This window comes from Sycon ciliatum, chromosome 1, assembly GCF_964019385.1.
Source record: "Sycon ciliatum chromosome 1, ocSycCili1.1, whole genome shotgun sequence".
Taxonomy (NCBI): Eukaryota; Metazoa; Porifera; class Calcarea; order Leucosolenida; family Sycettidae; genus Sycon; species Sycon ciliatum.
Window position 1 is genome coordinate 87,435,582 of NC_088643.1, and position 16,243 is coordinate 87,451,824.

A 16,243-nucleotide genomic window follows, 5' to 3' on the forward strand; every position below is an offset into this window, starting at 1 on the left:
TGTCTGTCTGTTGTACTAACTAACTAATATTTAGGAGATAGCTAGCCGCCATACGCGTAGCCGGCGCCTCTGACTGACAAGACATGCTAGTCCACGAAATGGGTTGGAATGGATGTGGTCGTGCGACAGATCATTATAATTATTGTTGATGAAGAACTCTGACCCAGAGTACCTGCTGCAGTTCACCATCGAACATTTAATTTAAAATTATCTACGAGCCTGCCGTTTGGGCTGAGAAAAGCCAGACCGACAAAGACTGCTCGCTGCCTTCGCCCGTGCTCCTAAACTGTGACCTGTCTGTTGTGTTGCAGATGTAATTGTTTGTAAATTGAATTACCAGACTGTTCCTGATTACTGGTACAGTGTAATAGCAACTATGGATTATCGGGGAGACACTATCTCGACAGGAGGTGACGAAATGGTTACCGGTACTCGTTGTCACGAAACCAGTTTCAGGGACGATGTTGTGTCGCCTTCAAGTTCAGACCCAGTATTAGAGTCATCCTACAGTCGATTTGAAGTCAAACCCAACAGTCCAGGACCCCAGATGAAGAAACAGCTAGGATTAGTGGCCGCTATTTCCCTGATCGCTGGAACGATCATAGGCTCCGGGATATTTCTAACGCCAAATGACATAGTTGGTCGCGTTGGAAGCGGTGCTATGGCTCTGATAGTGTGGACGTTTTGTGGATTCATAACACTGTGCGGAAGTTTATCTTATGCCGAGCTTGGCACAGCCCTAACTGAGTCTGGTGGAGAGTACACGTATCTTAGGTATGCATTCGGTCGCCTGCCAGCGTTCCTGTACTGCTGGTCATCAACAGTCGTCGTCCGACCAGTGAGCGGTGGAATTATATTGTTGACATTTGCAAGATACGTGTCTGATCCGTTCTATGACGGCGACTGCACTGCACCTAGTTTCTCCATGAAAGGAATAGCTCTTGCTGCGCTTCGTAAGTTATGTATGGTGAGACATGTATATCAGGGTTCAAAAACGAGGCTTCGACTCCAGCGAAACGGGGCGAACCTCTTTTACAATGTTTTTTTGTTGACCAGGGGCCCTGGCATACCCGGGGGAATTTCCCATGGGCATTTGTTACTGGGACTAGTCACTACTGACACTAGGCACGGCACTACACTGCACTCACAGCCATTACCAGTGGCATGACCAGGCCTACGTGGGTTAAGTTGTTTTCACTTTTAGGTTTAGGCTCGATTTGGTCAGTTGCACTCAGATGCATTTGCTTTTTGGTGCTCCACTTCTTGTTTAGTGCTTATTACAGTTGTCGGCTGTCTGGACAGCAAGTGGTCAGCCCACATCTCATCCATCATGCTTGTCATCAAGTTTTGTGCCCTCGGCTTGCTCATCCTCCTCGGAATAGTCTCCCTTTCTCGAGGTACATAGAGAGAGAGAGAGAGAGAGAGAGAGAGAGAGAGAGAGAGAGAGATAGAGAGAGAGAGAGAGAGAGAGAGAGAGAGAGCAATGCGTGACTGCAGTTTCCTGCACGATGGCATTATTCATCCATATGTCTTTGCATATGTCTTGGCTAGCAAACTATGGTCGTTGCACCAGCCCGCATCATCTCACTATATTCCAGCGTTTGCAGGGAGGGGGAGTGGTGGCATGGCGGTATGGCGTTCCACAACTGCTGGCCAGCCGGCCATGACAATAGTGCAAAGCCTATTGGTCATATGGTATCTGATTCAAGTCTTGCTTTTTAAGCAGAAATACTGCGCCGGCCATGTCGTGACCCACAGTCAGTGGGAAGCGCATGATCTGCTGGTATATAAGGGTGACATGGGTCTAATATCAGTACGGGCTTGGGTTTGCTTCGCTGCTCACTTTGCTGCACTGTGGCTGTGCGTGATGACATTTCCTCCTCAGGTCACTATGGGCAGTTGGAAACAGGATTTCAGAACACCACGGTGAAAGTGGGATCTATAGCCTTTGCCTTTTATGATGCTCTATGGGCATATGATGGCTGGTGAGTGAGTTCACGGAACAACCTTGAACAGCTAGCTAACTACCTCCGCATGAGAATAAGCCCATCTAGTGTTGGAGTGTTATGCAGCATGGCTTTGTCATGAGTTGTTGGTATACTCCACAGTACAGTGAAACCTCGTTATGAAGAACACTGATACGACAAACTTTCGCTTTAGAAGAACGAGCATTCATAACTTTATGGGATAAAACAATAAAGAAGAACTCCCGTTATTGCAAACAAATTCCACCGGACCCTTAGTGTTCGTCCTAAAGAGGTTTGACTGTACAGTCAACTTCGCTTATAACGACACTCGGCGGGGCATCAGAAAAGTGTCCTTATTCGCGAAGTGTCGTTATACCCGAAGTCTTATTATATGTGTCACAGTTGGATGGGACTTTGCTCTGGGCATGAAAATTATGTCGTTATTCGCGAATTGTCGTTGTATCCGCAGTCGTTGTTAGCGAAGTTGACTGTAGTTGCTTGGCCGTGGAACGTGGAGTAAATACTAAAGAGCACTGTAAACTGAATGTGTGTTCGCTTTGGGTTCCCTGCACACATAGGGAGTCTCTCACTTCTTGCAGGACCATTCGGTTGACCTCTCATCATGTACATGTGCTTCGGAAGTACATACCTCCATTTCTTTCTCGCACACGTATGCTCTATATTCTCGCTCACACATGCGAACCAACCCTCTCCCCAGTTTGCTCTCTCATCTGCTGTCTGTCATACTGTACTTGTATTTTCTTCACCACTAGGAACAACGCCAATTATGTTTCAGGGGAGCTTAAGGACCCAAAGTAAGTTGTTTCCCTTGACTATGCTAGATACTGGTGTTGTTATTTATTTGTATTGTATGTCAATTAAAAACACGACTGGAGTCCCTCTCTGTAACTTCAGGTTTTTCATCAGCCTGTGGGCGCCGGCTGGTTTCGAAACAAATGTGTGTGTGTGTGTGTGTGTGTGTGTGTGTGTGTGTGTGTGTGTGTGTTTGTGTGTGTGGGTATGTGTGCATGTGTGTGTGTGTGTGCACGCATGTGTGCGTGTGTGTGCATGCACGCGCGTGTGTGTGCATGCACGCGTGTGTGTGTGTGTGTGTGCGCGCACATGTGTGTGTATATACATGTATGTCCTGTGTATGTATGCATGTGCTGTGTGTGTTTTTGACCAAGACCAAACTTGAAGTACAGCGGAAGAAGCACACAGACATGAACCGTGGGAGTGTTGTATGTACTGTGTTTAGTGTTTACCTGTATCTGTGTCTGTGCCGGTGTGTTAGGATCTTGATCTACGCACTGGTACTAGCAGTGCCCCTGGTCACGGTATGCTATGTCCTGGTCAACGTAGCGTACATGTCCATTCTGACAACACAAGTGTTCCTAAAGAGCGAAGCTATTGCTGTGGTAAGTGTTGGGGCCTCTCAGCCTCATGGAATACTGAGATCCATTTGGTTTCAGACAACTGCCACTGGGTGGAATGTGTAATGACTTTTGCAGTCATCTAACACACACAACAACACTCAATTTCGTCCTGTTTTCAACTAACTTGTCCTCGAATAAAACCTACAGATAAAGTAGCATGAGTTGCCATCAGCATACAGTGTGAATGCCGCAAGGTCGTACGGTGCACGTGCGTAGTATGCATGAGGTCACCAGTCAGACATAAATGGCAATGGGGTAGATTATTGCATAGACAAAGTTCAAACACTATAACACAAATATGGACCCAGATCCACTACATCTCCCCTCTTAGATGAAGAATCCTCTATTAGACTAAACCGAGTGAAGGTAATCGCAAGAAGCAATAAGTGCAGAATTTAAGTACAGTACATATAGAAGCGAACAAGTAAAGGCGAGTATGGAGATCACAATCATGGATCAGACTCCAACTAGCATACACAGTTCACATCTGTTCCAGCAGACGGTTTGCTGGGACACCTCGAGTGGCCCGTTCCGAACGGCTTGGTGCTGCTGGCTGGTCAGCGGTGTTTGGCTCAACATCAACAACAACTGCGGTGTCGTCCAAGGGTTGCTTGATGATGTGTCGGCGGTTGCAACGAACAGTGCCGGTGTTTGTCTCCACATTGTATGAACGGTTTGATAGGCGTTCCACTACTTTCCCTTCCTTCTTCAAGTCTGGGATCCACACCTTGTCACCGGGCTCTAATGGCGGCAGAGGTCGGGCAGCATGGTGGCTGTCGTAAACCTCTTTCTGCTTCTCCTGCAGGGTGTGCTCAGTGGTCAGGAGAGCGGTGATGTCGGGCCTTTCTGGCTGAAGCTGCTCTGCAGACATCATGACGGTTGTGCGGATACGTCGACCGTACAAGAGCTGAGCTGGCGCAAAGCCGTTGGCTAGCGGCGTGTTGCGATACACTAGGAGAGCATCAGGCAGACTCAGGTTCTTCTTGAGAAGCTCCTTAGCAGTTCGGACAGCTCGTTCTGCTTCGCCGTTCGATTGGGGGTAGCGAGGACTGAAGGTTCGGTGACTGAAGTCGTACAAGTGGGCAAAGCTACGGAAGTCCGCACTTGCAAACTGGGGACCATTGTCACTCACAAGGCATGCTGGGATGCCATGGGTGGCGAAGAGACCATGCAGCTTGGAGACAATGCTGGCAGACGTCGTGGAACGCAGCGGGATGACGTCGAGAAATCGCGAGAAGTAGTCAACTACCACGAGGTACACTTTACTATCATGCTCCATCAGATCACAGCCAATGGTGTGCCATGGGAGCTGAGGGCGCGGAACCGGCTGAAGTGGCTCGCTATGCTGGAGGTGGTGTTTACAGCAGACGGGGCATGCTGCAACCAGTGCGTCTACTTCTTTGGCAAGGCCTGGCCACCACACTAAGTTTCGCGCTAATGCCTTACACTTCGTGGCACCCTGGTGGCCTTCGTGTAGAGTGGCAAGGACAGAGGCACGCTGCTTGGGTGGAATGACGATTCTGGTGCCATGATACAGGATGCCATTCCTGCATGACAGTAGGGCACGTTCGTGAAAGAACGGGAGGACTGCATCCTCTACAAGATGGGCTGAGTCGGGCCACCCAAACTTCGTGTTGCAGGACTTGCTGCAAGACGGTGTCTGCTGCAGTGTTGGCCGCAAGCTCTTCCGCTTTGCGTGCCGAGACGATTTCACTGGTGATCGTTGATATGTGAAGAGAGATCTCTCTTCCGCCAGCTGAGACGTCGGCGAGTCGACCAACGCGTCCGGAGCGCGTGATAGGGCGTCCGCTACAACAAGCTGCTTTCCGGGAATATACACAGCTGCGGGGTTGTACTTCATAAGACGCATGAGCAGTCGCTGGCAGCGCAGTGGTACGCGGTTCAAGTCGCGCGTGTTGATCAGAGGTATCAATGGCTTGTGGTCAGTGTGGACCGTCAATGATGGGTTGCCGTACACAAAGCTGTGGAACCGTTCACAGGCCCAAACCACGGCGAGGCACTCCTTTTCAATTTGCGCATACTGCTGCTCAGTCGATGTCAATGAGCGGGACGCGTACGCAACTGGACGGAGACTGCCGTCGTGGTTCTGTAGCAAAACGGTGCCGAGACCATAGCTACTTGCATCTGCACTGATGACTGTCGGCCGTCTCGCATCGAAGAATGACAGGCAGGGGTGTCGGCAGCAAGCTGTTTCAGCCGATCCAGGGCTGCTTGTTGCGTTGCAGACCATTCCCAGACTGCATCGTTGGCCAGCAGAAGACGAAGTGGAGCACTGACTTCTGACAGATTCGGGATGAACAGTGACATGAAGTTGAACATGCCAAGAAACCGTTCCAGCTCTGTGACATTCTTGGGTGGCTTGAGGTCGGTAACAGCAGACACTCTCTGTGGATCCGGCCGCAGACCGTCCTTGGAGACGATGTGGCCCAGAAACTTCACTTCACTCTTCCTAAAGTGACACTTGGACTCATTGACGGTCACGTTGGCTTTCTTGAGGATGTCGAAAACAGCTTCCAGGTTTCGATCATGCTCTTCAACGGTGCGTCCGGAGATGATGATGTCATCCATATACACGGTGACACCAGGGAGCTGATCCAGGAGGTTGGTGATGCGCTTCTGAAAAATCTCTGGTGCCGAAGTAATACCGAATGGCAGCCGCTTGAAGTAATACCGGCCAAACGGTGTGATGAATGTCGTCAAGTGCGCAGCGTCTGGCGCGAGCGGCAGTTGCCAAAACCCATTAGCTGCGTCTAGTGTTGAGAACACGGTGGCATCAGCCAGCGAGGCAAGCGCGTCGTCCAGTGTTGGGAGCTGGAAAGTTTCTCGTTTCACGCATGCGTTGAGGCGCTTCAAATCAACGCAGATGCACACTTTCCCATTGGGCTTTAACACTGGAACTATTGGTGAACACCAATCAGTCGGCTCATCCACATTTGCGATGATGTCACCTTCTTCCATGCGCGCCAGTTCGTCGCGCACTTTGGAGTAGAGGTGGTGAGGCACTCTTCGGGCAGTCATGCAGTGGTAAGGTGTGGCTTCAGACGTGAGCTGGATGTTTACCAGAATGATTGAGTGAAGAACAGCAGCTGCATTGTGCTATTTGGACAGACCAGAAGACTCCGAGCACATAGACTAGACTGAGACACGGTGAATATAATATTTCCTACTTGTAGACATGTCTAAAGTAGCAAGTGACGACTAACAGGCACGGATATAGTCCCACCTACAAGTGCTGGTCACAGTACACTGTTTTAGAAGCCTGTGTTGCTTGACCTCTTTCCCAGCCTTTGTAACTGAGTTGACAGTGACAAAGACGAGATCTGTGGCCATTCACAGGCATTCCGAATGAGACTACCCTGTTGACCTCTGCGACTGGACTGGCTTGCCCGACTGCTTAACTGTGACTGCGTATAATTATAACCAGCCACAATCCCTATAAGCAGTCCCAACACTACAAGCAGTCATAACCTCGTAAGCAGTCACAACCCCGTATAAGCAGCCACAACCCAATAAGTATTCACCGTCCCTATAAGCAGTCACAACTCCTATGACCAGACACTAACATATTATGGTAGTGTCTGGTCATAGGAGTTGTGACTGCTTATAGGGACTGTGGCTGTTGATAGGGCTGTGACTACTACGTGGCTGCTTTATATGGGGTTGTGACTGCTTATGAGGTTATGGCTGCTTGCAGTGCTGCGACTGGTTTAAAATATAAGTGTTTTCTTGCTCATAGGGATTGCTTATACTTCAACCGGGTTATGCTCCTTGCGCAATTGCCAGTACCGCTGCATACATGTATAATTATTTGTACTGTGCTGTATTTACACAGGATGCAGTACATAATGTACTCGGCAACGCTGGCTTGGTGATCATGCCTCTACTTGTGGCCGCGTCATGTTTTGGTGCAGCTAACAGCACTCTTTTTGCCGGCTCAAGGTGAGCTAGGCAATGTTTGCCGTCTGTGAGACTCAGCTGTTAGGAATCATGTGTCTGTGTGTATGTGGTGTCTGTCTGTCAGTCATTTCCCATGGTGGAATACTCTGTGTGTGTGTGTGTGTGTGTCTGTCTGTCTGTCTGCCATTTCCCATGGTGGAATACTCTGTGTGCGGGAGGGGGGGGGGGGGGGGGGGGGTGCGTGGCATCAGTGTTGTCCATTGGTAGAGCATTTAGTCGGTAGAGCATGAGACTCTTAATCTCAGGGTCATGAGTAGTCGACGCGGGCACATTGCCACACAGAATATATTATCTACATGTACTTCAAGTACCCAAAACTTGCAAAAGGGGACCGACCTTGTAGAGGTCACGGACAACATAAGTGCATCCGGTGTCTGTTTGCATTTGAGGGGAGCGTGCTGTCCATACTGGCTGTCCCAGAAAATGTAGGGTGTGCATTAGGTAACTATCTTGGCTGTTTTATTCCGATGTACTCCTTGTGGTTTATAGACCAGGTGTGCATTGGGCGTGGATTCAATTGGCTTCACTAGTTAATAATAGTTATGTGGAGTGGGTCATTAGTTTACCCGACGATAATCTTGTTTCATTCAGATCTCGTCCACTGTTGTTGCTATAAGAGCAAATCAGTGGGTGTGCATCCAGTGAACTTGCAGATTTGCCTGTGTCTCTTGTGATGGGCACACTGGGTAGATGGTATGTATTTTCCAGTACATGCACTGCAAGCACTCAGTGGAATCCGTTCTCAGGAATACACCAGCTCCAGATAGAGCCCTGGCACGATAGCACTTTGAAGTATGCATTGGTGTGTTCGCTTGAAAAGAGATCTGGCTATGAGCGCCTGTATCATTGAGTAGACTGTTCTGTCCGGCACGTTCGACATGTTAAAATGTGTGTGTGTGTGTGTGTGTGTGTGTGTGTGTGTGTGTGTATGTGTGTGTGTGTGTGTGCATGTCATCGTTGTGTGGAGCGTCAGACATCGGACGAAATACCAGCTGTTCCAACAAGATGCAGCCTGAATTTGGACTGCTGCCAGCACCATTGCTCGACTAATCTGCCCATCCAATGCAGCCTATGTAGCGAACGATTCTCCCGCCCGCAGGACCTCACCCCCCCCCCCCCCCCCCCCCCACCGGAGACAGAAACACTGTGTGTAGAACGGTCCCCTTTCACCTCAATTACTCTCCTTGTTTCTTTTCTTTTCTCGCTGTTGTCTCCCGCTTCTGGGAGCGACGTGGCCATTTTGTGGCAGTTGTACATAGTAGTAGTGTATGTGTGTGTCTGTGCGTGCGCGCGTGCGTGCTCGCTTATGTGTTACTAGCAATGCCATTGCCTGTGCAGTCATAAAGGCCGGTATGTGATTGTAGTCTCTTTTGGTGTGATTTTCTTCTCTAGAGTATCGGCTGCATCTGCCAAGCATGGCGATCTACCTCGCATTCTGGGGCTGATTCATTCATCACTTGGTACACCGCTACCAGCTTTTATTTTTCAAGTAAGTCCTGTCATTGCCTGCAGCTCCACGATTATTTTAACTAGTGGTGAAACGGTTACCCTTTAAGCTAACAAACGGGTACCTGGCTTAACAGGCGGGTTATCGGGTACCCTTTAGCAATCCATACACGTTTTACAAGAACATTGCCACTGCATTGCCACTGGTTATGATCGTAAGCACAACGCCTCTTTTACGGGCATTCTGGAACATTTCTAACCAGAATGAATCTTCTTCTTGAGAAAGAAAGAGAGAGAGAGAGAGAGAGAGAGAGAGAGAGAGAGAGAGAGAGAGAGAGAGAGAGAGAGAGAGAGAGAGAGAGAGAGAGAGGCAGGCACACACACATACATGCACGCACATGCACATACACGCACACACAGGGGGAGAGAGCATGAACTATCTATAATTCAATTGGCTGTTAAGGAAGATCTGGCAGTGAAGGTTCATCATCGTCTTCGACTGCAGCCAAGACAAGTGGCATGGCCGGCTTCGGTGGCGCAGGAACTCGTACATCGATGATGTGGGCGTTCTTGTGCAGAAAGACTTGTGCATCGATCGTTTCTGCAGACAACTTGCTCCGGCGCTTGTCGACAATCTGCCCAGCAAAGGAAAACGCGCGCTCAGATGCAACAGAAGTTGCTGGAATGCACAAGTACTTCCGTGCGAGTGGAGCCAGGCGGGGAAATCGGGCAGCATTTGTGCTCCACCACAACAGAGGGTCAACAGAGCGCTTGACTGGCTTTTCAGCCAGATAAGCTGCTACCTCTGCTTCGATGGATCCCTCGCTTTCCTCATCCTCACCGTCGTCGCAAAGCAGCTGATCCAGGAGGCAGCGGCGTTTTGCTGGTGGCTCGGAGCTAGAGCTTGAAGATTCCGTGCAGGGCGAGCAGCCGACACTTGCGTAGCTGATGAGCGTTTGCTGCACTTCATGTTGCTGCTCCAAGTCGAGGAACTTTAGAGCCCGAAACCGAGGGTCCAACGCAGCAGCAAGCACTGCCTCTCCGTTGACATCTAAGCCATCCAAATGAAAGCGCCTAGTTATACTATCCGCAAATGCCTGCTTCACGCATGCCACTACCAGCAGATCGTCATCATCTCCGGTCTGGCAATGGGACTTCAGTGCCGTCAGTAGGGGAAGAAGCCAGGACAGGGTTGAGTACTGCTCACCGCCCAAAGATGTCGTCACCTGGTCCACCGACCTCAGGAAATCGAGGAGATGTTCAGCAGAGGCCCACTGGTCTGCGGACAAGTCCATGGAGCGGCGATCTTTGTCTGGCATATCCGCAAGGACCAACTGCACAGGCACTTTGAGCTGAACAAGACGATCCAACATCAGGTACACCCTGTTCCATCTTGTTGCACAATCCTGAACCAGGTGCTTCACTTCCTTCGCACCAACCAGACGTTGCTTATCTTTAACCTCTCTTTATGAAAGCAGGGATTGACCGGTTTCGCCGTGTGTGAAAAATTGGTTTTATCAAGGAGGCGACTTCTTGTACATTTGTAGTAAGCAAAACCCATACACTTCACCAAATCGTGGCAAATACCACGAAGCAGTTGACATACAGTCGACCTACCCTTATAACGATATTTCCGTCACACCAAGAAATATTGTTATAAGGGTAATATTGTTATAGGGGTAACTGGTTTATTTCATACACATACGTCATAATGCATGAATTCTGTTCATTTTTACACTCTTCATAGCATAAAAACTGACGTACATGCACATTATGTGCACAGCAAGGTGCCCACTGGTGCTCCCATTGCATTTCGTCATGTCCCAGCGACTTATCAAGTGAAGCTTGCCCTACCTGGAAAGTTGGCTCTACATGCTGCTTGCTAGATATTGTTGTAAAATGGAAAATGTCGATTGGTCAGCCCATTTTATATCGTTATGGGTAATATCGTTATAACAATATTGTTATAGAGGTAAGGCACTGTATACACAAGTCAATGGAGTGATTTGGTTTGGCAGAAAAATATCGTTATAAGGGTAATATCGTTATAGAGGTTATCGTTATAAGGGTAGGTCGACTGTACCAGTACACTTCAATGGTTTTGTCAGACCCCCATGCTACCAGTGTACATATAACTCACGCTGTTGCTGGCCCAGAGCCATCCCTTGCATCTTCATCTTTAGAAGGTAAATCAAAACAATGCCATTGAAAATGAGAGAAAAATATTGGTATTGTACATTGTATAAGCGGTATAAGCGGAACTGATACTACACCCCTCCCCCTCACGGGGTTTTCCATAACCAAGACTAGGTTTGAAAGAGCCCGGACCTCGATGGACTATAACAGAAGAGCAACTTTCTATGCACAATAGATAGGCAGCAATCTACACACACACACGCACGCACGCACACACACATACACACACGCGCGCACACACACATGCATGCATGCACACACACACACATACACACACACACACACACACACACACACACACGCATGCATGCATGCACGCACACACACATACACACACGCGCGCACACACACATGCATGCATGCACACACACGCGCGCACACACACATGCATGCATGCACACACACACACACACACATACACACACGCACACACACACACACATACCTACCGTAGTACACACGCACACACACACACACATACCTACCGTAGTACACACGCACACACACACACACGCGCGCGCGCGCGCACACACACACACACACACACATCCATTGGCTTCACTGTATTTTGTGCATTGATTTTCTTTCTTTCCTGTTTTTCTGTTTGTTTTGTCTTGCTTGCTGAAGGCTCTGATGGTCGCATTCTACATCGTTGCTGTGGACCTAGAGTCACTCATCCTGTTCTATAGCTTCATCGCATGGCTCTTCTATGGATCCTCTATGGTCATACTGATGCTTCTTCGTCGACGAGAACCGGATCTTCCCAGATTGTTCAAGGTACATGTAGTTGAATCCACAACAGTACAATGCAGTAGCACCCACGAAAGTTAGGGATGCGCATGCCATTTTTAGAAAGAAAAAGCACCTGGACACCTGAATGTGAATGTATCGTAGAACTACATTTATTGTTGGGCGTACCTAGATAAGGGCCCGGTCAGACTGTAGCAAAATGAAATATTCCTGCGAGTATGATCAGAATCTCCGTAGAAAGCTTGACGGCGGCGAAATTGACGTTTGATTCTGCTGCGGCGAAGCAAGATTTGACTACGCTTTTCCGCTCCAAACAGGAGCTTGACGCTGGACTCACTGGTTTTCATCTCCATATCGAAGTGCTGACTGACCACGGGCAACAGGAAAACTCAAAAGAGGGACTGCAAGGATTGCACTGAAGGTGTGGGCAGTGTCAAGGTGAAGGAATTTGAAGAAATCCGTGGTCGGTATACCACTTTATAGTGCTCGGATTGCATTTTGAATTTTCATTTTCCCCATATTGTGACCGCAATTTTAATCCCGAACGATTTCCTTTATCGACAGGCACCGTAAATTGGCCACAGTCTGACCGGGCCCTAAGACATGCACCTGCTTCATACGGACGGTTTTCGAGGCACGGCCTTTCCCTCCATAAGCGTGCATACAAATCCATTTAGACTGCACGCACTCTGCCAAGACGCACAGATCGTGTGTGCCGTACTGCTGAGCCCGTGTCTGTTGAAGTGCCAGCCTCGCTGCATACCACATACACCTACCTCCCTGTGTCTCGAGATGCTTGACAGGTCACTGCAGGTACCAGCAAAGCATGATTGTCAGAATGGCAGCCATGGATTGATACATCTTATCAGAGATCCCCGGTAGGGCCGGTACTAGCATGTGGCTCCAATGTTAGTAGTAATAAGTTCACGTAGTCGAGTACATGTTTTGTATCGACGAAAGAATGTTAACTAGAGTCTGTTTTCTTACTTGCAGGTTCCGCTGCCTCTTCCGATCATCATGCTACTTTTCTCTATATTCCTGGTCGTCGCACCATTCTACCAGCATCCCACCAAGTCTTCTATTTCGCTGGGTTTCATGATCTTGAGCATCCCTTTGTACTTTATCTTTGCATCACGGCGGTGGCTACGTCAGCTCAGTGGCTATTTCACCCGTGCATCAGGTGCGTGTGTGTATACATGTACATGGATTTGCAAACAATGTGAACGCTCTGGTAGTACGTTCCAGAAACTGACCGTGGTTGGTCCCCCGGGGTAGGGAAAAAGACCCAAGTGCCATCAGTATGTGTGGCACGTGTTGAGAGTTGCCTCTGGAGTGAAACTTTTGCCAGCGCCTTCTAGGTTCGGCCTAGAGGGTTGCTCATGACAAGCAAGGTCCCGGGTTCGAGTCCTTGTGGGTCTGGCATTTTTCTCTTTTCAGGTACTTTACCTTGAATGTGAACAAGGTTTGGCTTTCCTGGCGCAGCTCAAGCCATCCAAACCAGAACACCGTATTGGTGATAAGTAAAACCGAAATGCAGAAGAATCTCATAGGAATACAAGAACATGTACAGCTGTAGTGTTAAAAGTGCACTTGCAGTGTAATGCGTAGAACAGATTATGATACAGAAACAAATACGCAATGATTGACAGCCCACTTCACATCTCTAAAACTCAGTATGCTTCAAGTACAAGGTATCGCCAGACCTGCTTCCCTGCAGAATATACACGAAGACTAAAATGTGCTGGTACTACCGGTACATTGTAGTAGTCTATACCGGGCAAGCATTATAATTATGTACCTACAGTAATTTCAAATTTGGACTTCACGGAGAATTTCAAAGTGTTAGGAAATTAGAGGCCACATGCCACGTACTGCTCTTTTCTCTCCGAAACTCAACATTTGCAAGCCAGATATGAAAGAAAGAAAAAATCATCAGTCACACCACCGGGACTCGAACCAGGGACCTTGCTATTCGCGAGCAATGCTCTAACCAACTGAGCTACAGTATGACCAAGAGTACATAAACCAGAGTGTGCAACTCGGGATGGTTCCTGTGGGAGCGTAATTCGTGCACTTCATCATTTCTGACGGCATGGTAAGCCACAGGTACGGTGAAAGGTTGCGTAACCAGTCACGGTGGTGCAGGTCACTGAGTTTGTCCTGATTTCGGTTTTTTGAAACGGATAGCCTGGTGAATTTACTTGTCAGCGGATGTACGCAGCATACGCAGTCACACAAAAACACCGAAATCCTAAAACAAGACGACTAAAATCATGTAAACTTGGTTGATTTCCGGTCTGTGAAACACGAAAATTTGAGCTGTACGCAAGTCGCGGCTTGGCTGACCTCACCAGGGTGACGTAGTGCACGAACTGCGCTGTTTCAGATCTGATATGCACAGTTGCACACTCTGGTTTATGTACTCTTGGTATGACTCTTATCCACAGTGATGGTAAATCTATCCTTCTTCTGTAGATAAGAGTCATACTGTAGCATACTGTAGCTCAGTTGGTTAGAGCATTGCTTGCGAATAGCGAGGTCCCTGGTTCGTGTCCCGGTGGTGTAACTGATGATTTTTTCTTTCTTTCATATCTGGCTTGCAAGTGTTGAGTTTCGGAGAGAAAAGAGCAGTACGTGGCATGTGGCCTATCATTTCCTAACACTTTGAAATTCTCCGTGAAGTCCAAATTTGAAATTGCAATTTGTATTTGCTCGCAGTGGACATAGTTTGATGCGCTCCCCATGATATCAAGCGAATGGCCGAGGGCCCTGTTGATTGGTGTGAGTTGCCAGTATGATGCAATCCAGATATTGATTGATCGAAGAAGGATAGATTTACCATCACTGTGGATAAGTGTCATACTGTAGCTCAGTTGGTTAGAGCATTGCTTGCGAATACAGCTGTAGCAAGGTCCCTGGTTCGAGTCCCGGTGGTGTGACTGATGATTTTTTCTTTCTTTCATATCTGGCTTGCAAGTGTTGAGTTTCGGAGAGAAAAGAGCAGTACGTGGCATGTGGCCTCTAATTCCCTATAGTCCATTTCAAAACTATAGACGCGTAGGGTTTTTGAAATATTTCAAATTTGGCTGGAACTTTTTGAGAATAGTTTACGGAATATTGCTCAGGACCGCTCCACAATTACTCTCATATAGTTTCTAAACGATTGGATAACAGACGCCCAATTTGGAAAAAATGTATGCACAAAGTGATCACAGATTTTATGTGGTATAGATGCTGGCATAACGGTTTTTGCCTAGGTACGCGTCTATAGTTTTGAAATGGACTGTAGTACAGTGTACCTACAGTAGTTCTAAAAAAAAGTAAGCACTTTAGAAAAATATTAATCAAAGGGAGACCCTAATTCGCTAATAAAACTAGCTTAAAATAAAACTGTAGTGGAGTGTTGGTGATCGGCTCAGTTTTTTTTTTGAGTTGGCTGCACAGGAGTCTGCACACCCCAAAAAAGCCTATTTTAATTAAGGCAGCTCAACCTTCGTTGGAGGTATTTTAATTTAATATAGATATCCTGCTTTCTTTCCTGGTATGTGCACAGATTGGACAGTGCGTATGACTCAGCATGTGTTTGCGGTCAGCTAGATGTTGACCAACGGCTATCCAGAAGGTACTCTCTTTTGCTGGTACAGACGGCTTATTTTTTTATTTCAAACTTCTCTTCCCATTTTACTTGTAAGTTATTACAGCTTAGCCGAAACAATTGTTTCCTCTGTGAATACTGCTGCATTTTGATTTTTGAATAATAATGGCGGAGGCGGAGAGAAAGAGATGTGCGTGAGTGTGTGTGCATGCATGTGCACGTACATGTCATAAATTATGGTTGCATGCAAGCCAACTTCCTGTGTTGGTATATTTTTCTGACGCGGACAATCTCCGTTGACATTCAAACACAGCATAGCTTGAAAGCTGTTCACATGCAGTAACACATATTCATCAGTTTGACACTTTTGCAGGATTTATGACTTGCCTACTTCTGAAGTACATTTATTTTATCTAGCCATTCTTGGCCACACACGCAAACGCAGAACAGATAATTATTGATTATTGTCCGAACTTTTATCAATGGTCCGCCATGCACTGTTTTGTTTTTGTTTGTTTTGTTTCTGTTTCCGGTTGAGCTGGTCTTTGCCGAATTTGGAGGAATTGATCCCTAGATATTTGTTAGAAATCATGTCAAGTAGAACGTGTGTGAAATTTATAGCAAAACGTATTGTGCCAGTTGTGAGTGTGCTAAATCGGAAATGCACATATCCATTTCCTTTGGCCTCTGGTTGATGGATCTGATCAAGAGTACATAACCAAGAGTGTACGACTCTTATCTCGAGCTGTGATGGGTTCACGCACGGCGGAATTTTTTTTAATGCGTCATTCTTTGGCACACGTATGATCAAATGGGTATGCTTTCCCGCGCTTGTTTTGTAGATATGGTGAGAGTTCATCAGGTTCAGGACACAT

At 47.6% G+C, this 16,243-nt stretch overlaps 1 protein-coding gene across 1 annotated transcript; it reads left to right on the forward strand.

Moving 5' to 3' along the window:
• Positions 1-28: 28 nt before the first annotated feature.
• Positions 29-16,042, forward strand: LOC135806163 (b(0,+)-type amino acid transporter 1-like). The gene is made up of 10 exons (XM_065320314.1): positions 29-953; positions 1,272-1,397; positions 1,886-1,985; positions 2,741-2,782; positions 3,262-3,385; positions 7,257-7,363; positions 8,774-8,870; positions 11,651-11,800; positions 12,767-12,953; positions 15,327-16,042. The coding sequence occupies exons 1-10, from the start codon at positions 377-379 to the stop codon at positions 15,368-15,370; spliced, it is 1,554 nt and encodes a 517-aa protein (XP_065176386.1). The 5' UTR covers positions 29-376; the 3' UTR covers positions 15,371-16,042.
• Positions 16,043-16,243: the final 201 nt, after the last annotated feature.